Genomic DNA, 25,275 nt, shown 5'->3' on the forward strand with positions numbered 1-25,275 from the left:
TGCATCCAGACCTATCCAGACTTTGACCCGTGGAAGCTTCTTTAGTTTACCGTCACTGTTAAGATCCTGCGCCATTGCAGACACCACTGGAGCACCACCCGCTCAGACAGGTCGAACTTACGTCCAATAGCGCAGATTTTGGTTGCGTTTGGATGAAGAATGGCCGAAACGAGCACCGAGAACCTAAACTGCTTGGATCAGCGTGTCAATACAGAGAAACATAGTTGGCACTCCAGTATGATCTCGACATTCAATCAAACAATGTGCAAATGTGAATCGTGCGAAAAAAAGCAGCAGCTAATGACGCTGGGTGAGGCTGTTCCAGCGGCCATTACGGAGTGACTCTTGCAGCAAGTGCCGCCACCCTCAAGAGTTGGGCGCACTGTGCGCCGTTCACCGCTGTACATTTGGGCTGATTTGCAAATCTCTACCAGTGGTACTCGCTCGCAAAAGAAAAGGTTTTGTAAAATGGGCTTACAGAATGGCGCAATGCTACAGGTACAGCCCACTGAACTCGTAACAAGCCAGTGTTCTTGATACTGCAATTGTTTTGTTTTTGTCGGCGGTGGAATGCTTTGGTTCGATTATAAGTCGACACCTCCACTTCAGATTCTCATTAATTGAAAAATGGGTTGACCTACATTTGTGTAAATATGGTAATTGGTTCATGTTCATTCAGGTAAAAGTGCCTCAGGAAAATGGGGATAAAGAAGAGTAGTAAGTTGGGCGAGTTGGGGATAAAGAAGACAAGACAGCACAGAGCACCATGTGCTGTCCTGCCTTCCTTGTTCCCGTTTTTCACTGAGACACTTCCATCTGAATAGTACAACTTACTGAATTTGGGTACACATAGTGGTGAAAGGTCAGCTTGAACATACAGAAATTAACAAAGAAACTAGCTCGACTAAAGCCTGAAATACATAACTTATGGAAATGCTCGCACCTTCTGAAGCTCTGCTCAGCAGGCTTGCAAGAATGAAATCAGCAAAGCAGTTCAGAATGTGCTGACCACTCATGCTCTCTGTGGAGTTGATCGTGGCAAACTGAAAGATTTTCGAGGTGTTCAATTGTCCTTAGTCCACTTTCTTAAGTAGGTCTCATTTCATTGACTCTAGATTGCTGGTCATTTGGGGGTTTCCTTTTTCCTTTCGTTGTAAGGTGTCAAGAGCTGCTAGAAGATATCAAAGACAAGTCAACCAAGCTTTCCTTTGCTAACATTTGCTTGGAGCGGATCGGGTAAGTAACAACTGCTCCCCTCAGAATGGCATGCAGCTCACGAGAGTACAGTGCACGCCACACTTCACTGGGAGGTATGTTAAGCCCGGAGTAGGTTACGAGACTTCTCTATTCATGCTTTCCAGCAACTTGGTTGCCACCTTGTAGGTTTTGAGCAAATCTTTGTGGGGGCCCGCTGCGGCCAGACGGGCTTGCCTTGTCCTTTCTTTCTCTCTCTATACATATACATAGAGTTTATGAAGCAGTGGTGTCTCCGGCGGGGATATTCTAAAAAAGTTGTATGTATATAGTTTTTTTTTTTTTAAGCTTTACATATTTGTTTAGAAAAACCCATGAAAGCTACACCTATGTAGTTTGTGCAGGCGAGTTATACGGCCAGGGGGACACAGTATAGGAGGCTAATCGTAATAATCAGTCAACTATTTAAGTATAATTTATTAATTAATTTTTCAATTGATGACAAAAGACATATGGTTCCATTTAGCAACTTGTTAAGCATCATCAAAAACTACTAAATCAACTCTTTTTAGGAAGATATAAGAAAGGGGCAGCATTTTCAGCATTCTGAAAAAATGCTCAGTTTGGACGCATTTCTAGGTCTCGGTTTCTTATCGGAGCACATCTTTACGCCCGCAGTCCTGCTTTTCGATGTTTGCGGCGCAAAGCCACCTCCTAGCCTCCCTTATAGAATGGAGGGAAGCAGGGCACATGTGTGTTGCGCGTCTCAGCCACTGGGGAGCAGGACTGCGGGCGATAAGAAACCGAAACCTAGAAACGCGTCCAAATGAAGCGTTTCTACAGAACGCCGTAAAATGCTGCCCCTGCATCACATCTTTCTAAAACAAGTGCCTCGGTGAAGTGCTATCAAAAGAAAGTTTGTGCTCGAGGCACAGCAGATACGGGATAGTTCCGACATAGGTCAGGTGGAGATGCATTCACCAAGATGTGTATCAATAAAACAGCGTAAAAAAACAAACGGACAATTGGAAGGCAGACACTGTTGCACTTCAGCAGAATGACCTCCCCGTGAAGTGCGACATCCCGACAGCTCTGTACGCTTCGAGTGATTGTTGGCTTTCTTTGCAGGACCGGGAAATGACCGCACCTAAATGTTGAACCGAACGCCGCTGTCGTCACGGTCGGCGGAGAACTTTTATTTCTCAGTGCGGGTATGGTCCAGCCCAGTCTGGTTGCTTATTGAGTTTTTGGGATTGAATAAAGCGTTTCTACCGTACCCACCCATCCGTTCCTGGAGTAAAATGTGCTATCATAGGGAGGTAATGGTAGAAATACGAGTTCCTGTATAGGCTCCCTACGGGAGCCAGAGTTGCGCGTTCATCTCCGTAGCGCCGTCTTTCCTGCACGGCATGTTGATCCCACTAGTCACGCGACTGAATTCGGCGAATAGCGGCGCCGCCCGTTCAAGGCGCACGGCACACTCAAAAGCAGGAGAACGTACGCCGGGGCGCGTGCAACGTCTACTTTCCTGCACACGGCACTTGACCGGCTCCTCATGTGATCAGATCTCAGCGAATAGCGGCGCGGCGGCACACGGAAAACAGACGCGCAACTCTGGCTTCCGTAGGGAGCCTATACAGGAACTGTAGGTAGAATATAATTTCCTTCTACGTTCATTTCCAACATGGTTAAAAATGGTTCGGTTCCTCCCTACCAATGCGGCTATAACAACCGAAATTTGCTGTAAAAAAAAAAAAAAAAAAGCTTTGGTTCCTTGTTACCATTGCAGGGGCTCGTAAAGGCTGGTTCACATACTTGCATTTGATTCCGACTGACTATGCCACAATTGGTCTTTAAGCCTCTTAAGACTGCTTACAACCAACCAGTATGGTTGGTCGTAAGCAGTTGTACGAGTCTCAAAAATGGCAAGCTTGATCATGCTGACGAAGACCAAGAAGCACAGAATGTGTCCCACACAAACCGCACACTTTTCTATTTTTTCCCCGCTAAGTTCTGCAGAGAAACTGACTGATTTTATTGGTCATGTGACGTTTACTTCGCCCTCTATACATGATGGGAAACTGGATTGACGTTTAGGTCACGTGACTATGGGTCGCAACATGAACTTCTCTGCTAGTGCATGGTGCAACGCTCCCAGCGTGTCGCTCGTGCTGACACAAAACGACCTATAGAACACACTCCAATAAAACTAGTGTTTAGCCTCTCCTACTGTAAGCAGCCGCAAGGATGGGCACCAGCTTTAAAGAGGTTGGTCATGCTCAGACAGGCTTCATCCCTCGCTTGGTTCAACAAAGCAACACTGTGTGCTGTGCTTCAACTTTACTATGAGCTTATTTACAAATGAACGGGCGGGACGCCCTGTGACTTCACGAGAAGCTGGCAATGACGTTAAAGAAGTGGAACACCTCGTCCTGGTCCACAACTGCCACCTCAGTCTTGCACACTCTGCAGCGGACGGGGCGGAAGAGGTCGCGGGGGTCGTCTGCCCCGCCGCCATTTTTCTTCCGCTTGGACCGGGACGGCGGGCACTTGAGGACCTCAGTGTCGGACACGACGCAGTTCTTTACGAACATGGCGCGGTACTGGGTGTTGTAGATCTCGTGCCTGCGCCCAAAAAAAAAAAAAAAAAATAATGTGATACGTCGGTTAGGGGTGAACACTGGTTTTGGAGCTTTCTTTCTCATATTTTGGCCAAGCCCAATGAAACAGCACAGGCTTGTTCAGGCTTTTGCAATTATTTCAAATATCTTATTTTTGTTTTAATTAGTAGGTTAGTTCTCAAGATAATTATAATTAAACAGACTGCTTCCAAAAACAATACTTAAAAACTATTTTTTAAAGAAGAATTTTTTTTAACATATGGTCGGATACTATCAATTATGAAGAATGGAATGTTGGAAGCACTTTTTAGATTAAAACCATTATTAGTGACTTTACAACACATTGGAGATCAGTGCTCAATGTGTGGCTACCAAACAATAAAACATTAGTTCAGTTTTAAACTTTCCTATACATATATTGAAAAACCTGCTTCCAACATTGCATGCTTTGCACATTTAGCCACATGCTGCCAAAATTTACATTTCTGTCTGCCCCAGAAGCTGAAAATTTGTAAGGAGTCCAAAATTTGCATTTTGAGAAAGTGTTTTTTTTTTTTCATCAGTTCCAGTGCAATTTCAGTCCACATGGATATTATAAAGTGATATTATGGCTCGTATATTAAACTTAATAATAAGAAATGGCAGATCAAAAGAAAAATAGCTGTAGATTTAAAAATCGCCATTCTCCAAAAATTAGCTTTTAGGGATTTATTTTTTGTTCCAAAGACCTATGTCTCCTTTTAACTTTGCTTGTTACATGAGTGCGGGACATCCGAAGTGGATCTTTAAGGAGTATTCACACGAGGGAGAAATCCCTCGGATATCTCCCTCGTGTAAATACCCCTTAAAGCTCGTCGCAGCGTTCCGAGTTGATTGGGTGAAGACTAACATGAACCCTAGACTGCTTTCCTGATGACATGTTTACCTGAAGATATACTTTCTGACCATGCTGTATTTCACTTCCGCTATTTTTATTTGTGACGTCGCATGAAATGTAACTTGACTGAGATGCAGTGGAAGGCGGTAGCATAACCACATAGGCTTGGAATCTGTGCTGCACTTGTGTTTGTAAATACGAGGCAGTTGTGCAGGAACCAAGCCTGTGTGCTTGTAATTGTCTGCAGTCTTGCAAGTGACGTACCCATTTCCCCGACTCTCCACGTTCTGCCCGAATTTCCTGACATGGCAAGGCTTTCCACGTTTTCCCTGCTGATACATGACCTGGTAAAGTACAGTTACTCACCTCTGACAGTCCAGGCAGAGCACACTCATGCAGGCGGGGCAATTCAGGACGGCGTCGCTGGTAGGGAGGGGCCTTACGCCGTTCGCCGCATCTGCCTTGCTGGACGTTGAAGCGTCGGGGAACATGCAGACTCTCCGCTGTTCGTTCACCCACTTCTCGTCTTCGTCGTCCATTTCTGGGTCATACAGTAGGTCATCGTTGCTTGGATCTGTGTTGCCGGCTTTGGAGCTGCCTCCTCCTGAGCCGTCTGCTTTGGAGCCGTCCGCTTTGGAGCCGTCCGCTTTGGGGCCGTCCGCTTTGGGGCCGTCCGCTTTGGGGCCGTCCGCTTTGGGGCTATCGGCTTTGGAGCCAGCTTTTTTGCTGTTGTCTGCCGTCCCATCTGTTTTGACAAATGGGATGGTAGACAAATCAGAACCCAGTTAAGGGAGCTTGACTTAAGTTCCAAGCTGGCTAGTCATATGTGTTAGTAGGTCAAGTAAAAATGAAGAGCAGCAAACCACCCATGATGACTTTTGTATCAAAAGCTTCTACGTGTACTAATAAAGCGATACATTTTAGAGCGCAGCTCTTAGGGGCCCGTTTCCGGCTTGAGCGGCGTCGCCGTCGGCGTCGGCGTAACCGCGCGCTGCATCATGGGAAATGTCCCATAATGCACCGCGCGAGCCCCCCACCAAGGTCACGTGACCTCGTGGGGGTCACGTGACCCCCCGAAGTCACGTGGCCCCCTCCTCGAGGTCACGTGACCCCCGCCGATGTCGCGTGACCCCCCGATGACGTCATCGTCACTGATGACGTCACCGGCATCCACATCGTCATCGTCATCCTCACTGATGACGTCACCGGCATCCACATCGTCATCGTCATCATCACTGATGACGTCACCGGCATCCACATCGTCATCGTCATCACTGATGACGTCAGCGGCATCCGCATCGTCATCGTCATCATCACTGATGACGTCACCGGCATCCACATCGTCATCGTCATCATCACTGATGACGTCACCGGCATCCACATCGTCATCGTCATCATCACTGATGACGTCACCGGCATCCGCATCGTCATCGTCATCATCACTGATGACGTCACCGGCATCCACATCGTCATCGTCATCATCACTGATGACGTCACCGGCATCCACATCGTCATCGTCATCACCACTGATGACGTCACCGGCATCCACATCGTCATCGTCATCATCACTGATGACGTCATCAGTGACGTCACTGATGTCGTCACCGGCATCCGCATCGTCATCGTCATCATCACTGATGACGTCATCAGCGACGTCACTGATGACGTCACCGACATTCGCATCGTCATCGTCATCATCACTGGTGAAGTCATCAGTGACGTCACTAATGACGTCATCGGTACCCGCATCGTCATCGTCACTGATGACGTCATCAGTGACATCAGTGACGTCAGTGATGACATCATCGGCATTGGGGGTCACGTGACCCCCAAGGTAACGTGACCCCCCCCCTGGTTAGTTTAACCCCCCCCCCCCCCCAGTGCCCTTCCCTCCTCCTCCTCAAGAGCTGCGCTCTAATTCGGCGTTACAGGGAGTTGTAAGCGGCTTTCATTTTTTTTAGGTGTGCCGTGAATAAAAATTTTGTATGATTGGAGTAAGCACTGAGTGCGACATAGCACCAGGCGCAAACTATCCAGAAAAAATTATTATTTTCTTTAACCTAAATTTACTTTAGCTGATTATGCGATGGGCGTGGACTGTATTTCGGGAAGTATGGTAATCAAGCTTGAACTGCGCAACTCTGTTAATGGAACAAAAAAAAAAAAGGCCGACCTTTTGAGACTGGAGTTCGATTTGTACCAGCTTTGCCGTCGCAGCCTTGTCGATCAGCGTCTCCGTCGTTCAACACATACCGATGCTCAAAGTCCCTGAAGGTTTGCAAGAGCTCGTCCTGCATCTGTTTCTCAAACGTCTCTTCGGGTGCATTCTGGGAGAGGTATTTGTTCCTCACGTAGGACTGAAAAGCATCTTCCGAGCTGCAAACAGAAAACAAGAAATATTCACAATACAAGCGACTAATTTTATTTTCGCTGGAAAGAAAACACGCCAGACTGTCCTTGTTGGAAACCTGTTCAAATAAAAACATGGTGCTGTGGAAGCTGGTTGGACCACAAGAAAGTTGGTTTTATTATACTGATAGTTGTTATGGAGGCTTCCCAGCTGTATTTGCAAAGATGTCCTAATAAAAAAAAATCGGTCTTATTAGATTATGTGATTACATCCAACCAGAGTATATTGCTCCTTGGCCTAGAGATGGCTGGCGCGCTCGGCGGAGGCTACAATGGGCTGGAACAAAACACAGTTGAAAGGTACCTGTCTCGATTTAGTCTTGGACGGGGACGCTCACTTGTGAGCAGTGTGTTCCCTTTCTTACATTCTTTAGTGACCACAAGGCTGTGTTGCGTGTGCTCAAGTAGGTAAATACTGAGTATGTATAGAAGTGTGTTTTACTTTGCGCAAAAACTGCTGTTACTGTAGGGAATAAAACAACAAACTAACGAACTTTTAAACCTTTCGTTGGCAAGAAAAAAAAAAAAGGTGTTTGTTGAGCACTTCATTTCATTTCATTTATTAATCCTTAAGGGTCCTCTGTCGAGGACATTACTGCTAGTAGAACTAGGACACAAAAAAGACCGCATCAGAAAGTCTCGTTTTGCAGATTTTAGATAACTCGTCTACAAGCAACAATGCTTAGCGTGACCGTGTGTCTGGGTGCGGCTGATTCTGAACGCACAGATAAGTCAAGAACTATTTTACTCAGCTATGCCCGACCGAGTAATCGCCTAATGAGTTGGCCTCATATACCTGTGATCAAATCTAATCTCGATTCAATGAAAACTGCGCAGGTAACGCTAAATCGTGACACCTTCTGGAGTCGAGAAACCAATCCATGTAGTAGCTGAGCTCACCTACTGTCGCTGTCATAAGCGTCACTGTCGTCACTGTCTTCGACGTGATAATCGTTATACTCCATGGTGATCTACAAAAGAACCACACCAAGGCAAATTCGTACACCCTACAATTTCGGCGATCTGCGATCGCGCTACCTGCAGCACACAACCGCTGCCATGTTGCTTGGATTGAATTGGAACTTGGATTTATGTTGTTGACACGTTGAGAACGCTGAAAAGTTTGTCCCCATTTTCAGACGACTCAATCTAAAGTTTCTTTATTTTAAACAACTCAAATATAAACTAGCTGAATAAGAAAAAATAATTTTCGCATTATTGTATTTGCCACACAAGCTAGATTTGCGCCGCCCGGTCGGTGTCAGGGGCACAAAACGTGAATGCGCGCACTGCCTTTCCCTAAATACCTGCACACCGGGCGGCACTGTACAATAAAAGTGCAATACAATACAATACAATACAATACAATTATGCCACAGCCTAATTCACCTAATTCACAAAAAAAAAAAAACAGCAGCCGGCGTGAATTTATGTATTTTTTTAAGTAGCTCTTTTATCCAATCCAAGCCAAGCCAAGAAAAGAGTGAAAGCGAAAGAAGCGGAAGGAGGTTTTTCCGAGGAGGTGAGCTTGCGTAGTTCTTGTTTGATGATGCATGCTCGAAAATAACGGTGGCTGTGTGTATTGTGATTGCCGAGCGCTGTTCTCTTCGCTAGCGCGGGCGTGTCCTCGAAATGCTGCCGTCTACGTAGCCGGATCAGCCACGGAAACATGGAGCCAAACAAACGCTTCTGGGGGGAACTGTTCCCGACCAAATTGAGCGCGGCGATTTTCGTGGCTTACATCGGCTTCTTCATCAACCACGGTAAGGGCGTCTGCTATCTTCAGGAACGGTTCGTCTGCTCTTTCGAAAGTCAGCTGAAACTGAACACTTCCCAGACAGCGTAGCTGCGCCTTTGACAACATCGTTCGCAGCAACGCTTGCAGCAATTCGAAACAGAAGCTTGGAATCGATTTCCATCGTACCTTGAAAAACACTCGCGCAGGTTTTGACTTGTGTTAGGTAATTGTTGAACATTACTTGCCGACTTTAACGAGAGGTCAGTTGTACTTCAACGTTTTTTGACTTCATTAAGAATAATTCATTTTTTTTTTTTTTTTTTTTCAGGTATTCTAGTCACAGCAACCAAAGACAAAAACAACAAGTATGACTACAACATAACGACTGTGGTTATGCTTACAGAATGCCTCAAGCTCGTAGTTACTACGTTGATTTTTTTAAAAGAGTAAGTGATGTTCACATTCACCCTTCCCCCCTTCCTTCCCCCCCCCCCCCCCCCCTCGCCCTCCCCCCCTCTCAATGAGTTAAACATATTCCACGGTATATCAGGACAAATTCAGATCATGCTTGGATAGAGATAGGTATTTATTTGTATGTTTAGGTACAGGGCACATAAAAGGGTCTGCCACCCGCACAAATGTGCCTATGCAGCTGGCTTGAAGTAGACAATGATGGTGATGTGAAGGTTGTTGGCTTGATGCATGCATAATGTTGATGGGATGGCGAAGAATGTGAAAGGTGAGGTGGGTGAAGTGAAGTATATATATTCAGCATATCAACAACATAATGCCATATTTTCTTTCACTCGTTTGAAACTTCGTAAACCACATCTGCCGTTTGCATTTCATACTACGACAGTCCAGATCGTGTTCTCAAACACTCGAGTCTTCAATGCGCATGTATTTTTTGCAGAAACATGCTACGAAAATTCAATGAAAGGCCTACAGTAACCGTGCATACAGTTCAAATTATTGTTGCAAGAACATACATTAAAATGCCAGATAAAAGACAATGTTACGGAGCTTCTGGGTCAGCACTACCTGCAGACTGACAAGCTCGACTATTACATGTTTAAATTTTTCTGCACCTGTACCAGGTTGTCTTTTTTCCCAAGGCAGAAGATGTTACGGAATCTCAATGCGAAGGGTATGTTTTGTACCTGACATTAGCTTTAGCCCATTCTTAGACAGGCTATTACGTCAGCACTGAAGGTAGCGGACGTGACCTGGCCCCTTGCTCAATGCCGCTTTGAATGATGTTGCGAGAGGTCAGCTGTCATTTATTTTTTGTATGCATCATCTTTTTATCCTTCGTACGAGACAGCCACAGACCACTAAAGTAAGAAAATAGCAAGATGTTGCAAGGAACAAAGTGGTGACAGAGAAAAGTAAAAACATATGCGAAATGAATTACACGAAGCTACTGGTTCTTGTAAGTTCTGATGTGCTGTTGCTCTGTGTCAAGAGAAAATTAATGCGTAGGGTGACCCGGAAATGCTAGCTAGAGTTTTCTGTGGCAGGAATTCCACAAAAACGGTTGCTTCACATGCGAGAGAAAAAAAATACCAATTATGCACGGATGATTTTTGTCACAAACTCTTTTTAATCTTCTGCTACAGTGTTTGAGGGGTTTATTTTCACAGCATAATGTTAGACTTCCATAGTTTCTCTGAAGACGAAAGGTGTAATTTCTTGTTGTACTTTGTTATCTAAAAAGAAATTAACACTTTTTGTTAGGTTTTGGGTTTTTAATTCAAATCAACTTCATACCATCAATCTTGCAAAACTTGCTTTAAAAACCGTCCTATTTGCAGTCTTGCTCTCCCTAGGCGGCAAAAAGTTTAGAATACAGTGGGAGCTCCGCCCCCGGTGCAAGCTTTTTATATTCTATAATACTTTGGTGCATGCACAGCCAAAGCATGACGGAAGGCAACAAGTTAATTCTGTAAATGGAGCTTTTATTGTATTCTTAGCTGGTCTCAAGTATATATATATATATATATATATATATATATATATATATATATATATAATGAAGCTGGTAACAAAAATGACACTTTTGTAATTATCTTGTTCAGTGTGGAATGAATGTCCTCCCCTGACTATAGCTTGTTTAGATAAAAAGAGTTACAATTATTTCATCTGAAGCTACATTCATTGTGCACTGTCACATAAAGTAGTCTTTTTGACTGTCGGCTATGAACCACTCTTTCCTTGAGTATTCACAACTCCGACCGTCCACAGGTGGCACCACTAGTTTCCAAAATGGCGGGTATACCGAGGGTCGCAGATTCCTAAAGTATGCGAGCCTGATTTAGTGTGTGACGTAATTTATTCTTGCTGCTGCGAGCAAGCCGGGGTTATTACGCAGGCATGGCAGCTCTTTTTGTGCTTGGCAACCGCCAATGATTGATCACAACGTCAGCTTATTAGTCGTCTGTAGTAGTTATTTAGTTGCAGAATCTGTTACGACCTCGTTAAAGTTCTGAGTGAGCGCACCCACACATGTGGTGGGAGAAAGCACAGGAAACGAGGGGGAAGGAAGCACATGCTTTGGAGGAAATTGGGAGTCGTAAAACAGCCAGCAGAGTCAAAGCTGGTGTGTGTGACGGCAAGATGTGCAAACTTCACATTCCGGTCTTCCCAGAGTACTTTGTCGTGGCTTTTTCTTTCAAAAGACACGCTGTGGACATCGACGTTTGTGCTGTCGAGGCACGGAATGCGTACTGAGTTCATCTGTGCAATGTTGCTGTGAATCGCAATGCTCGATCGAGTACATTCTATGTTACGACTGCCTTTGCCGCGATAGTGTAGACTAGAGACTAATTTTCTTTTTTAAATCATTAGCATGGTGGTTATTAAATGGGTGACCACGGGCCCTTTGAGGTCCCTGAAGGTTTTCTTGGGGCCTCTGAAGCCATCAATCAGCAGTCAAGCCAAGCAATAAACCTTTCTTCGTTTTAATTATTGATGATGACTGTTTTACAAAGATAAATAGACCAAACCATATGTGCCAAGGTTGACTATTCTCCTATTTCAAAGCTTTAAAGTTTGTTTTCATGCATTTGGTTTTTTTTAAATTTACCTTTTTGTCATTGTAATCATTCAGTACTGCTCCCTCTCCCGCGGAGAATGGGGTCCTCTATCACTTCTGCCGATTCATAAGGGTCCCGAAGCAAATAATGTGTGCCATCTCGTTTCGCCAGAAAGTGTTTGCAAAACTGCATGCATTGGGAAGCATTTTTCGGGAAAAGTAATGTGGTGGCGTTGATGAGTCGTTATTGAACTGCTCACTTCGCACTGAATAAAAAAGACAACGACTGTTCTCATAAAAAAAAAACATTAGAGACAAAAGCGAGCAAGAAATGTGGTTTTATCAATTCACGGCACCACTTCATAAAAGAATACAGGGCAGCTCAACCGGCCTATAAATCCCCTTTTTTTTTGTTGTTGATTCTTGAAAATGGCTGAAGCATTTCCAAGAGTCAACGACGGGGGGAGGGAGGATCTGCCAGGTCTTGAAAGTTTAGGTTATTTCAAAGAATCAACGTAAGAAATAATTGCTTTTTCTTTTTGATGCAAGAAAATATATTTCTTATATAATTTTATTACTGCCGTAAAAGTTCAAGGCATGGCTTTCATACACCGAACGGGTAAAATAGAATGGGTGCAGCTGTTGAGAAAATTGGGATTCAATTTAATGTTTTTTTTTTATCTTTGTTTGCTCGGTAGCCTTTTTTCACTAAGAATATTTTCATGGGAGATAAAGAACTTCAGGTATTTAATGTGCCCTCCATAACATTTCAATGTGATGCATTTCTTATGGCATAACTCCTAACACAAAACAAAAAAAAAAAAAGGAAATGAAAATTTTGCTAAGTATTGTCAAAGGTGCAGAGTTAAGGATAGTTTCACGAAACATAAAGACTAAGAAACTGCGCTCCAACTACGTAAGCAAGCTGTTTGCAACTAAGAAGTTCCATAAAAATTATTTTTACTGTGGACGAGTAACCTTTAGTTTGCAATGGACTTCTTCCAAAACCGATGCGCCCCATCGCGGCGAAATACCACGCAGTGCACTCTGGGAACTAGTTGGCCGCTCAGTTTCGGTTTCAATTGAGCAGCTTCATCTCATGCTATCACGCCGCGACCGAACGCGCTGCTTGCGTTTTCGATTATCTGACTTTTCACGAACGTACAATACACTCATTCTCGAGCGATACAAAACGAAGATTGGGGCACTTTTCTTGGTTCCCGAAACACCGGATATTATGAGTGCGTATGCAAACGTAGTAAGACGTGGCTTAGTCACCTCACCCAACGAGTGCATCTTTGAGTTCAATTTTAATAATCCCGCCTAGTACCAGTGAACTAGAACTGAAATTTGTTCACCTGGAGCCTTTCACCTATTTTGTTTGCCAAACGACCGCTTCTTGTTACTTCATTGGGCAAAAAGCAAGCCGCATTCTCACAGGAGTATCAAAGTTGAGCCCAGCGTTGACGCATGAACTTTTAAGGAAACGCAATAAATTCGACCTCGCTACTGCACAAAAGTTACTATGATGCCTTCCTCGTGTCATCATATATCTCCCACTCAAATTTTATGCTGATAGAAGATTAAGTTTTTGCAAACGCTGAGATCGGCTAGCTACGACGGAGGCCCTAACAAGCGTCCCCTACTCCTCGCTAAGCCTTTTTGGGCGAGCTTTTACTTATGCCCAAGATCTGTGCCTGAACGGTGTGTCTGAAATTATCTCGACATACTCAGGCAGGAAGAAAGCAAACACATAACAAATATTATGGCCATTAGCAACTGTCAAACGCGCTTTGAATAATTTCGTTCGTTTGGCGCACCGCATAGGGGCTCTTGCCCGTCCGGCGCACTCCCGGCGAACGGTGCGACATTCTTCACACAAGTGCTCGACCTTTGCTTTCTAAAAATGGTTTGTATGTGCGAATGTGCCTATGTGATTGCAGGATAACTTTATGCGCATACGCCATGTTGAACATTAGTGGAATGCAACCTGGTGGGGACCTCACTTCGTGCAGTGCTGCGAGTCAGTACAGATAAGAGATTAGAAGTGTGTTAAAATTGAGCTTTTCAATGGCGCCTCCGAGTTTTACCTCGCGTACTCAGGCGTATTAAGAAAAACAGTAATTGCAAAAAGTGATTTTTCGTCTATGGACGCACGAAACAAACAAACTTTCTGATGAACAATACTAATGTAAAGGCGCGAGCTCGATGTATGCATACTTATTGGTTGCTACAGCTTGTTGGTTCGTACATAGGCAAGATCCCCGAGCTTCGCAGCGTCGAGATTCCCAGCACTGGCTCGTCCACATACCTCGATTGGAACGCTAACAGAAAGGCTCAAGTACAAAAATACAACAAGCATGAGTTAAGACAAACTATACGTCGCGGGCTTGTCTAAAGCTTCAAGGTCTGGCCATTTAGGTTAGTTTAGAGACCACAAATGACGCTCTCGGGACCAGAAAACATGAAATAACGGCCGTTAATAGTCCACGCTCTGTGTATAATCTTTTGCCGACGTGTCAATCGAAACCGAAACCATGCCACCCTCCTCCCTGGCTGGCCAACTAGTTCCCAGAGTGCAACGCGCGCCGTGTTGCATGTAGGGCTTTATGGAAGTAGTCTATTGTTCCTAGATATGCGACCAGTTGCGAAGACATTGGGAATATGCTTGTTTGAAGGTAACGATGTATGGAGCCGTTTACTACACCTAACTTGATGGCTGTCTTGAGAATGATCTTGAAGCTTATATAATACATTAAAAACACAAATAGGACATTTTTAAAGGCTCAGCTTTTAATTACAAAATTTTGTAACTTTGGGTTTTATTGGTGGCCTTATCTCATCACTGCAGATTTTATTCTGACAATAAAATGGGGGTCCTTTAATACTTAGCTCTTCAAGATTTTATACAATCTACTTTTATGATGTCATCTCAAATTCCTTGAAAAGCTATGGCGATCCAAAATTACGGTCACGACTTGCTGAGTGCTGTACCTTTAGTTAATGCTATAAAATCAGTGAAAGCACTAAGCCATTTAAAAATGCTATTGATTAGGGATAAAGACATCTGGGGATGCTTTGAAATGGGCAACTGATGACGATTGGCAAAGCCTGCTAGATTGCTGCCACTCCCACTGTACCAAATCAGTAAAAAAAAAGAAAAGGTTTATGTTTAATTTACAAAATTGCTTGAAACTTGTTTTATTCAAATCTTTAGCACCATTGCTCTGCCAGTCACAGCATTTCCAGTCCGAAGGGATTCATTTTCAGACTACACGGCTGATCGCTGAGACATGTTTTGTTGGTGTTGTAAAACCGGCAAAACAATCTGTGTGCTGCAGCACACAGATTGTTTTGCCGGTTTTAGTGAGATACTGAAGAACACTGTCCACATTCAGGAATAGCGGTTTGTGAACAACAATCTCTAGGAGTTCCGCTTGATCACGAGCACTTAATGCCTGATCACGATCAGTTCAAACTAATCATGGGCATTTCTGCCTGATCAGGGCCAGTTCTGTCTAACCATGATCAGTTGTGCCTGATCGTGAACAACTGATCAGAAACAATTCCGTCTAATCACAATCAGTTTTGCCTGATTGCGAGCAAGCAGCGCTGCCTGATCACAAACAGCTCTGCCGTGACTGCTGAGCAGGGAAACGGAGGAACCCTCGCTAGAGTGCTTCCCCCCACCGCCACAAGAGGGCGATCACAAGCTGGAGTCGCAGTTGACAGTCTGAACGGTGTGCGTGACATACGAGAAGATAGCAGCATGACACCAACACATAAATATACAAAATATTTTTATCGGTTGACTTTCAGAGTAAATGCATGAAATTGCGAAAACCTATTTTAGATAACATAGTTAAACGTATGTCTCGCACGAGTCATCGCGAAACTAAAAACGACAACCAAGACCTATACGTCGTACAATTCCTTACCTCGACTGGGGTGCTCATGCAGGATAACAGCTGCTTCATCTTGGGAAAGTGCAACAAGTTCCTTGCATCCCACTTTTATTAAAGCATAAAATGCTTTTTAATGAAGCTCCCACCCCCCAATCCCCAAAATTTCGAATTTAATTTTGTGAACTTTTTATACTTTGGAGATCTCTTAAAGCTTTTGAGGTGTCCCCTTTGTCCGTAAAGGCAAAAAGTTGGCCATAAATCTTGCACCACATGTGTGCAGGTGTCACCGAAGTAAATGTACAAAGTGACTAACAACAAGTTTCAGCCAAACCTCTACAATAAGGGATACAAGAAAAAAATTAATGTGATTGCAAAAGAGAAAGAGAATGCTTCTGGAAGAGGCAATAACTCCCTTTTAAACTTTCTTTCTTCGCACACCATTAGTAATAATAAAACTGTCACTGACAGGACGAAAAGGGCAATGCCCTTCCAATGCCCCCAGCACATATTCGTTACCCACCTCCGTGCTTTGTCTGCTCAGGCACACTCAAGGTTCATGAGACGCCAAAGCCTTATCAAAGGTAGGAAGCTCAAGCTGGAGGCAGAATAGCACAGGACCACGCTGCCATTCTCATTGTATTGGCGACTACAGGGCACTGCCGTAAAAACCAACACATTCGGCACGCCTCGCAAATTTTTAATTCCAAAGGTACATACCTGAAATTGGGCATGTGAACATATGTTTTGCCGGAAGTTTTATGTCTGTTTTTTTTAAAGCTGAATTCCAAGGTGGTAAAATATTAGAAATAGAGCAAGAATGGCGGTCATGCGTTTCTTATGCCCTATTTTGGATGTTCGTCGTCTGCACACTGGCTTGTGAGCTTGCTTTCAGGTGGTCATAGTTCACGTATTTCGTTAAAAGTTTGTAATTACCGCGATTATCTCGCTTATTGCCACCCTCTAATTTGGGTTCCTAGCATTTTAGCGTTCAGCAAGCCACCCGGGAGAGAGCTCATAAACCAATGTGTAGACGACAAACAGGCTGGTATAGGACATAGAAAATACACGGCCTCCGATTTTGCTTTATTTTTAATATTTCACTACCTGTGGGTTGAGCTCTGAAGAAAATATACATAAAACTTCTTGCGAAACTATGTTCGCATGCCCAGTTTTAGGTATGGACGTTCGGCATTAAAATTTTGAAAGGCGTGTGAAATGTGCTGGTCCTTACGACTGTACCCTGTGTATATGTCCAAGACCCTGTAAAGGTTCTTACTAATAAATTTTTGGACTCGCAGCACGTTATGAATATTGGGTATTGCAATAATAAGCTTCGTAACGATAAAGAGAGACGGGTCCAGAAAACACAAGAACGAGGCCTTGAAGATCTGCAATCTGTACCAGGAAAGAAAAAACTCGAAAGAAACAAATTACAAAAAAAGAAAATAAACTGGCAACCGGAATAGTTACAAAAAGCAGTCGTTTTTTTTTTGTTTTTTTTTTTTCAGTTTGATTTAATTCAAGGTGGCGATGGGGTGTCATCGTCATCTTGGTGACTGTGAGGTTGTATCCGGGCGAAGTGATGATGGAATGTCTTCGGGCATGGATGAGACAGTGCCCTTCTAGCCCTCGACTTGGCAGCCCAGTCCTGGTTGAGAGCATGTCCCAAGCGCCCAGTCCTCGCTGCCGGCCGCCGGCTGTTCCGTCTTTTCCCGCTCATTCACGTGCACTTCTTCTCCCTCGTTCTGTCTTTTCATCACATCATCGCAGATATTCTAATTCACAGGCACCATACCATTGCCTGTGTGTGGTGATGCCGCAGCCATGTTTACCGACAGTAAGGTCCTGGGCACCCTGGAGTTTGGCTTTAGTGTGATACCCAGCCTGCGAAATCTGCGTAGCGCTGCTAAATTTTGGTTTCGGAGCAACACTTTCCACTTATGCTGTGAAGTCTGCCGCATCTTAGGATGTTAGGGCAAAGCTTGCTTGTTGAGCTACAAGACCCACCAAGCGTGTTACTGCCAAAGAGTTTCGATACAATAGTGTCCGCTTGTTGTCATTCAGGGTACGGTGACATGCCCGAACGTACATGCACACACTTATGGTGAGGCAAAGCCAGATATTGTAGCTCTGCCGGATACTGGATACTATTTATATTTTTATCAGAAAGTACCAAGCTTTTGCAAACATTTGGTAACAAATCTCAGTTGAAATTGTGGAATAGCCCATTCAACAGCCTTTCTTTTCAGCGATATAACAAAGTTTTTGAAGGATACATGAATAAATTTTGCATTGCCATCTCACATTTGCTGTTTTGTGAAAATTAACTGTTTTGTGAAAAATGAACAAAACATCTTTTTTTTTGCTGCAAAAATCAAGTGTGCTTTTCGAAACGACTTGCTGGCAGTCAGATTTCTTTCTTCTAGTGAGAGAAGTGTAACACTTCTCACATGTGAGTGCACAACAGGGATAAAATGACATTGATCGCTTATGCTGACGGATAGCAGCTGAAAAATGTCCTAAAGACAGGTTTTCTGTTGCATTGCAGTCACTCCTTCAATACCCTTATCAATGAAGTCATCAAAAACCGCAAAGGTAGGCGCACAACTCCACTGTAGGGGAGTCGAATGATCCTACAGCTTTCTTAATGCAGAAATTTGTGCAGATTATGTTAAATACAGCACTCTAGTACTTAAATTGAGAGCATCAACTTACTGAGCTACTGCATTCTTTGTCTTTCACAATAAAGAAGTTGTTTTTCACTGTAAATAAAATAATATATAATTTCACTGTTGCACGTTTTCCTAAATTTTGTGTCGTTTGTTATATAAGTCTTGTTTCGAGATGTGGCTGCCTTTATGATGGGTGTGCTTGAATATTCTAATTTCTGATTTTATGTAAATTGGGACTGCTTCTCATGTCCGACGGTCAGCCTCGAATAATAGAAGTCCGACATATTTTGCAGTAATGGATAACTTGCTGATTTACGGTTATGATATTTTATACGAGATTGAAATTAAGAAGGCAGAAACATTAATCATAGTGTCTATCCGGTTGGAATCTTGTCGAACAGAAGGGGCGTGTGACATTAGTTGCATTGTCTAGCCGTAGGAACTCTGTCAGTCTGATCACACTTGGAGTGCCTGCTGATCAGATGGGCATACTGCGTCCAACAGTCTGTTGTCTGTAATGCACTGCAGTACTCCTCCTGTACTTCGTGCCTGCACTGCTGTACTGCTTCTACAACAACCTTGCCTTCATCAACCTGGCTGCATTTGACCCAACCACCTACAACCTGCTTCTCCAGTTCAGGGTTGTCATCACGGGCCTGCTGTTTCAGGTGCGATCCTGAGGGGCTTCTCCGAGAAGTTGGGATGTTGGATTGGATGACATTGAATTAGTGGCATTAGATTGGATTGGATTGAATGAAATTAATTGAATTACAAGCACCGAAGCTGTACTCGGCATCAACTATTTTGTGCTACATTGTCAAGACTTGCACACCTTCCGCAGTGCTCCGACGCCGTCAAAGCTACTTGTGAGAGCGCGTGCAAATGAGACAGGATGAAGCCATATGCTCTCTTCTGAATGCTGAGCTACAGCACTGTGAAAGCTATGCTAGCCTTGACAATGTAGCGCAAAACAGTTGATGCCGAGGATAGGTTTGGACGATTTCGACTTATAAACGATTTTATTCTACAAAACATTCTTTGATACGAGCCACATCTTCAATAACTATAACAAAAAAAGAAAACTGAGTGTACTTTTTTTTTAAATTTGTTTCGCGGGTTTGTTGCGTAAGGGGCAGAGATAAAGGCGTAGTGCCTGATGAAGCCTCTGCCCTCTAAAGTTCAGCAGCTCAAAATAGTTACACAATAACAATTCTACAGAACATTACACAATTACAAAAAAAAGCAAGTTAATGCCAACTAGGGAAAATAAACACTACATCGATTTGGTAAAGAGAACAATATAAACATCTGGTAAGAAGCGTTCACGGTTTGGTCATCTGTCCTCGGTGAAGCTGATGACGTTGAGGTGAATATTGAAGCCACATTGTGGCCTCCCGGTGGGGTGACCAGGTGCTCTTCAAGAAGACGCTGAGTCGGAGGCAGTGGCTGTCCTTGCTGTTGCTGACGGGAGGCTGCGTGGTGAAGCAGCTGGGACTTCCTTCAGGAGCCGCCTCATCGGGATTGGTCGGCTCATTGTTGGACACCCTGTTCAGTGTCCACATGCTCCTTCTCCTTGCTCAGGTGGTTTTCCCTGTCACTTTGTCAGAATCTCAGGGTCTCAATTTCTGCGGAGATTATGTGTCTTCGATATACCCTCTTCAAAAGTGCCCACCGTCTAGCAACTGTTGTGCCAGCTATCCGAGTCCACCACTGTTTGGGCACATATACTGTGAGCCTGTATTGGGCAGGAGGATCGCATCGGCATTTGGCGTGAACTTGGCTCGGCTTGTATTGAAAACGAGTGCTGCGCCAGTGTGTGGTGAGAACTCTGATCAATCGCACGCTTCATGACCAGGAAATGGCTACCGCCAATGTTGCTCGATGGGGTTTTGAAAAAATTCTATGGAGAACCTATTGAATCTAGCACAATGTGGCCTCCACAGCTTTTGTGCCATAAAGCCTGCAAATCATCATCATCATCAAAAAAAAACTAGAGACCCCGAGCTGCTTGTTCCCAGCAGACTGCCGTATTTCGTCGCACCTGCTGTGGAAAGAAGAAATCTCGGTGATTGGTCACGTACAGCCATATGATGCCACTTAACTTGGTTATCTGAGCTGCAAGGTTTCAAATGCAAATATCTGTACAAAGTGAGTTGTAAATAAGATGTATTCTCATTCGTATGGTATTATCCTAAAGCATGATCCCTTGTCAGATGCAAACTCCTTTGTTTTTGCTCATAAAGGATGTTAATGGCACAATTTAACAAAGGACAAGAAATGCACAGATACGCAGCTGCTTTTACAGGGTGAGAACAACGCAGTGTCTATGCACTTCCTGTTCCTTGTCCTTTGTAAAATCGCACTGTTTCCTCCCAGTAAGATGATCGACCATTGCAACTCACCCAACTTTCTGTCTGTTGTTTTCATTCGCAATGCTATGCACTTTATTGGCGTTATTCTTGAGTTCAGAATGGATGCACGACGAGGCACGTCGAGCACGAGGCACAGCTGGATTGGGTGCATGGATGCATTTAGGCAACGAAAACTTAGCCTGCCATAAAATATGTCATCAACATCTCTGCTGCGGAGGGATATTCGGCCCCCGCAGTGAGACAACTAACCTAAAATATTTATCTCGCAAAAGAAAAAAAGAAAAAAGTCAGCCGATGGGATTTTTTTTTTCTTTCAAGCGCAGATATATGCGCCCAAAGTAAATCATCATAAATTCAAACTTTACCCTTGTTACTGACCGTCATCTCTCGTGCTAAGTAGACTATTGAGCCACTGAATGTCCCAGGAATGTTGCATTCTTGAGCGTCTGCTTGAACTAAAGAATTGAGCCAATCAACTGCGTTCTGCTTGACTGACGCTAGCCGTCTTGATACCAGGGTTAAGAAAAAGGTAGAAACATGGAGCATCTGAACCGTTTCTGCAGGAGATCTAAACAGCTAGTGAGTTAGGACGCGCGCGTGGGAAGGCGATAATTGGTGTTGATTCTGGCTATCTATGGCAGCACGCTGTAATCTAGTCTGCTGAAGGATAGTGCCTGCATGTTTATTTACTGGAAGCAGGCTGTGTCAGATCTGCTCGCTCATATGCACTTCCCCGGTCTGCCATTTCGAAGCCACCAATATAATTCCGAAACCAAAGTTTCGGTATTCCTGGGAACATTCTGTGGTACCAACACGGATAACAAAGTTGTTTCATCTCGACGTAAAGCTTATGAATGAGAAAGATAACGATGCCTCCTGTCTCAATCCTCACGGCGCTCGCACACCATTTTGATTGTCTCAAGATAGCAGGCGGCCTTTCTAGACTTTGTTTTACCTTGAGTCGGAGCACTGTCAAAGGCCAAAAGACATGCAAACACGTGCATACCAAAAATGCACTTTCACGGTGTACCTTCTGCATTCAGTTGGATATGAGCTGCAAAGTATATGCTTAATTAGAGACTTTGAGCTTTCGTTGTGACTTGATTGGTGACATGGGCTCCTATAGTCTGTTGCAGGTTAGGAAAAGCAGGGTAAGCCCCTCCCAAAGAGCTTTCTGATCACCATGATTGCCGAATTCTTCCTCTTCCCTCATTTCTTCTACAGCATTTGCTTCACTAAATTGGAAAATGTGCAAGGTTGTGTGAAAAGCTTGTCCTGCTTTTCTTAACCTGCAACAGACTATAGCACTGACTGCACTCTGGCAGTATAGGCATTTCTTCTCCCCTCCTTCAGTGCCTATGACACTCTTTTATCTCTATTTTTCGCACTCACGCGTCGACTGTGGTGCCGACACAATTGTTCCAGGACAGCAGGCGGCATTCTTTGAGGATTGTTGTTAGTTTTCTGCATAGAGGGGCTTTGGTCTCAAAGTCTCGAAACCGCCGTAGGTCTTCTGTTCCTGCTTCGCCGGCGTCTACAACGAGTTCCTCCTCAAGGACACGGGCGTCGACATCCACATCATGGTGCACAATGTCTTCATGTACCTCGACTCCATCGTCTGCAACATGGTCGTACTCCTGCTCCGTGGCGAGGCCGGCGGCGCGCTGTCGTCTGCATCTATTGGCACGCTGCTCCGCCCCAAGGTGATGGCAATCGTGGTGAACAGCGCCATCTGTGGCATCGTTACCTCCGTTTTCCTCAAAAGCCTCAACTCTATCCTCAAGACCTTTGCAAGCGCCCTCGACCTGTCGTTCACCGCCGTTCTGTGTTGGCTCATCTTCGGCATCCCCATCGATGTGTACACAGTGGCGGCCATTGTTGTGGTGTCGGTCGCAACCTGGTTCTACTCTCAGCAGCCAGTCGTGAACAAGCCGAAGCCGACGGCGCGGCACCGTGAAGACAGCGACGACGAGGGCGGCGACGTCACGCGCAGCCTCGTAAACGGTAAAAAGACGGAGCTCATAGCTGTGTAGGCGGCGACGTCGTAAGGATGTTCTCGAGTGCTATTCAGGCCCAAAATGTATTTTATAAATCAGCCAGTGGATGGCGTGCAATTAAGCTCTTCCCAAAGGTGTTTTTAGGTGGTGCACTTCCGAATTTTGTCAGCGTAGGTTTCCGGTAAAATTGCATGAAAAGAAAAGCCTGTTTATTATTTCTTTGCACTGGAGGAAAACAAAAGCAAACTGTTTGGTTGACACTTCTACCCAGATATTGTACCACACACTTCTACTCGCACATCGTACCACGCATGCTCGGATCTGCTGGATATCTAAGAAGCCTTCAAGTCTTCGTGCCACGTGGTGCCATATTTAAGTAGCAGCACCAACTCGACAGTTTGCTTCAGTTTTCCTCCCGCTGCATAGGGAAAAAAAAAAAAAGTTTTCTTTCATTTTTGTTTTTCCAGAAGCCTACACTCAACAAAATTTTGAGTAAGATACATGCACCACCTAAAGACACCTTTGTGAAAAGTTTTGTTGTACTCAATTTGTTAGCTCCTTTAATTAATTTTTGGACGCCCGGACAGCGCTTTAAAACACACCATACCTCGGCGTATTGTTGGCAGTAGCGAAACGTTGCTGGAGGATATACGCGGAACATTGTGAATGTCTGCAGTTGTCTGCCGACGCAGTTTTTGCCTAGCAGTAGCTCGTGACTGACGATTGTGCCTCCACGTCAGTACTGTTCTTATTTCCCGGTGTTGATCGGGGAGATTGAAGGCAACTTCACAATTTTTTTTTTTTTACGGACACGGTACTCGTTGCAATGTGTGCACTGCACGATTATTTTACTAGCGGGACAAACGATTGCAAAGAAATTATAGACTTCTCTGGACAATAAGGGGCATTTTATCGATGAATAGATTTATTCTGGATTTGTTGTTGGCATTATTATTATTATTATTATTATTATTATTACTATTACTACTACTACAACTACTAGCAAAGCTATGGGAAATTTATTTACATGTTCCTACTTTTGTTTTGTCTAGAGGACCTAGAATAAGCAAAATGACACATTAGCACATGGACAGAATCAAGAGCATAATAGTTTGATTGTCGCTGTGGTTGAGACGACCATGTTATATTTCTTAGGCGCGACATTTACATGCACCTACACATCTAGTGTCTTCATTGCATGCTTGCATTTAGCTGAAACAGAGAGTAGCAGCTTCTCAGTTCAGTCAAAGTCCAACAGCCTTACTCTACACTTTGTGCTGTATGTTGAAGGTAGTTCTGGAAAATATTTCAACTTTCAGCAGCGTGTGAAATTAATGTGCAAACAGTTTTTCAGAACATTTTGCTGTCAGGTTCAAGGAGCTTCCATCATAAACGCGCACGAGTTTTTGGGCATTTTTCAGTTGCTGCATTTCGGACCTCGAGATGCCTTTGCACAAAATCATTCCCGAGACATTCCATATCGCTTCATTCGTTCATCTAGCTAGGTTCTTACTTTTGCACGGACCACTGCCCAACACCCGATCCAATCACAATTCCCAAACTGTTTGGCCTAGTGTTTGGTCCATCGTGGTTTGCAGAAAACCACGAGATGCCCAAGTTTTTTTAGTTCAAGAACCATAGCGAACAATGTTTGACTCCCTTAGGAGTTTTAATATTTTCCGTCGTGTACCATAAAATACTGAGCATCTGCCCATTCTACAATAAGCGCCCATCCCGCAGTTTTGCATGATTATCTCCAAATTTTGAGTTGAAACAGTAGCTTTAGTATTTGCGTATAGTACGAGCAAACGCAAGCATAGTGTGTTTTGCACTGCGCATGCGCGGAGCCCGAAATTGTGGTCCTGGATTGGCGCATAGTGACGGTGTGCATGCGCAGCTTGGAGCACGAAACTCAAATGCATACACACAGCGCTTGCTTCTATACGCGATACAGAAACCCTCTTGTAAGGTACAATCCCATACCGGCTGCAGCTTACCGTTGGAACAGTGAAAGTGTTGTTTGCATTCAGAAATGATGCGAGCCATGATCGTAAGCAGTTCCACCGTGCCCGCTGAGCAGGAGAACTGGGTGACCCTCACTAGGGCACTTCCCGTTCCCGCCAAGAGAGGGCGAGCAACAAGCTGGGGACGCGAATGGTCACTGACGAGATGCGAATAGCAGAGGCAGATGTTTTAGTTGTACAACCGATAGCGTGCTCTATAGCTTCAATAACACTTCAGCGTCTCATGAGCTTCAAGCAAGTTTGTGCAGCCAGAGCACAACAGAAGGCAATGATTGTGTGGTGAAGGCTTGCCATTTGAAAGAAATGCCCTGTGTTTCTTGTCTGTCAGTGACAGTACTTTGTGCAGTGTATAAACTACTTGTAAAACATTTGTTTTTGTTTTTCTTTAGGCGACAAGCATAGTGTTATGTTATGCTTTGATGATTCTCGTTG

At 44.2% G+C, this 25,275-nt stretch overlaps 2 protein-coding genes across 3 annotated transcripts; one reads left to right on the forward strand and one right to left on the reverse strand.

Moving 5' to 3' along the window:
• Positions 1-2,967: 2,967 nt before the first annotated feature.
• LOC8053537 (E2F-associated phosphoprotein) lies at positions 2,968-8,225 on the reverse strand. The gene is made up of 4 exons (XM_029983368.4): positions 8,002-8,225; positions 6,866-7,068; positions 5,059-5,437; positions 2,968-3,819 (listed from the first exon to the last, which is right to left on the reverse strand). Exons 1-4 carry the CDS (start codon positions 8,064-8,066, stop codon positions 3,582-3,584), a joined length of 885 nt encoding a protein of 294 aa, XP_029839228.3. The 5' UTR covers positions 8,067-8,225; the 3' UTR covers positions 2,968-3,581.
• A 342-nt stretch (positions 8,226-8,567) lies between these two features.
• Positions 8,568-24,603, forward strand: LOC8053536 (UDP-galactose transporter senju). Of its 2 annotated transcripts, XM_042293286.1 has the most exons (7): positions 8,568-8,623; positions 8,716-8,864; positions 9,168-9,285; positions 18,327-18,373; positions 18,979-19,118; positions 19,861-20,031; positions 22,331-24,603. In XM_042293286.1, the coding sequence occupies exons 2-7, from the start codon at positions 8,771-8,773 to the stop codon at positions 22,853-22,855; spliced, it is 1,095 nt and encodes a 364-aa protein (XP_042149220.1). In that variant the 5' UTR covers positions 8,568-8,623; positions 8,716-8,770; the 3' UTR covers positions 22,856-24,603. The 2 variants fall into 2 exon arrangements, with proteins under 2 accessions (XP_042149220.1, XP_040071709.2); XM_040215775.3 differs by lacking the exon at positions 8,568-8,623 and having other exon boundaries at positions 8,635-8,864.
• Positions 24,604-25,275: the final 672 nt, after the last annotated feature.

The sequence above is a fragment of the Ixodes scapularis genome, unplaced genomic scaffold (assembly GCF_016920785.2).
Source record: "Ixodes scapularis isolate PalLabHiFi unplaced genomic scaffold, ASM1692078v2 PGA_scaffold4__175_contigs__length_147842914, whole genome shotgun sequence".
In the NCBI taxonomy this organism is placed as follows: domain Eukaryota; kingdom Metazoa; phylum Arthropoda; class Arachnida; order Ixodida; family Ixodidae; genus Ixodes; species Ixodes scapularis.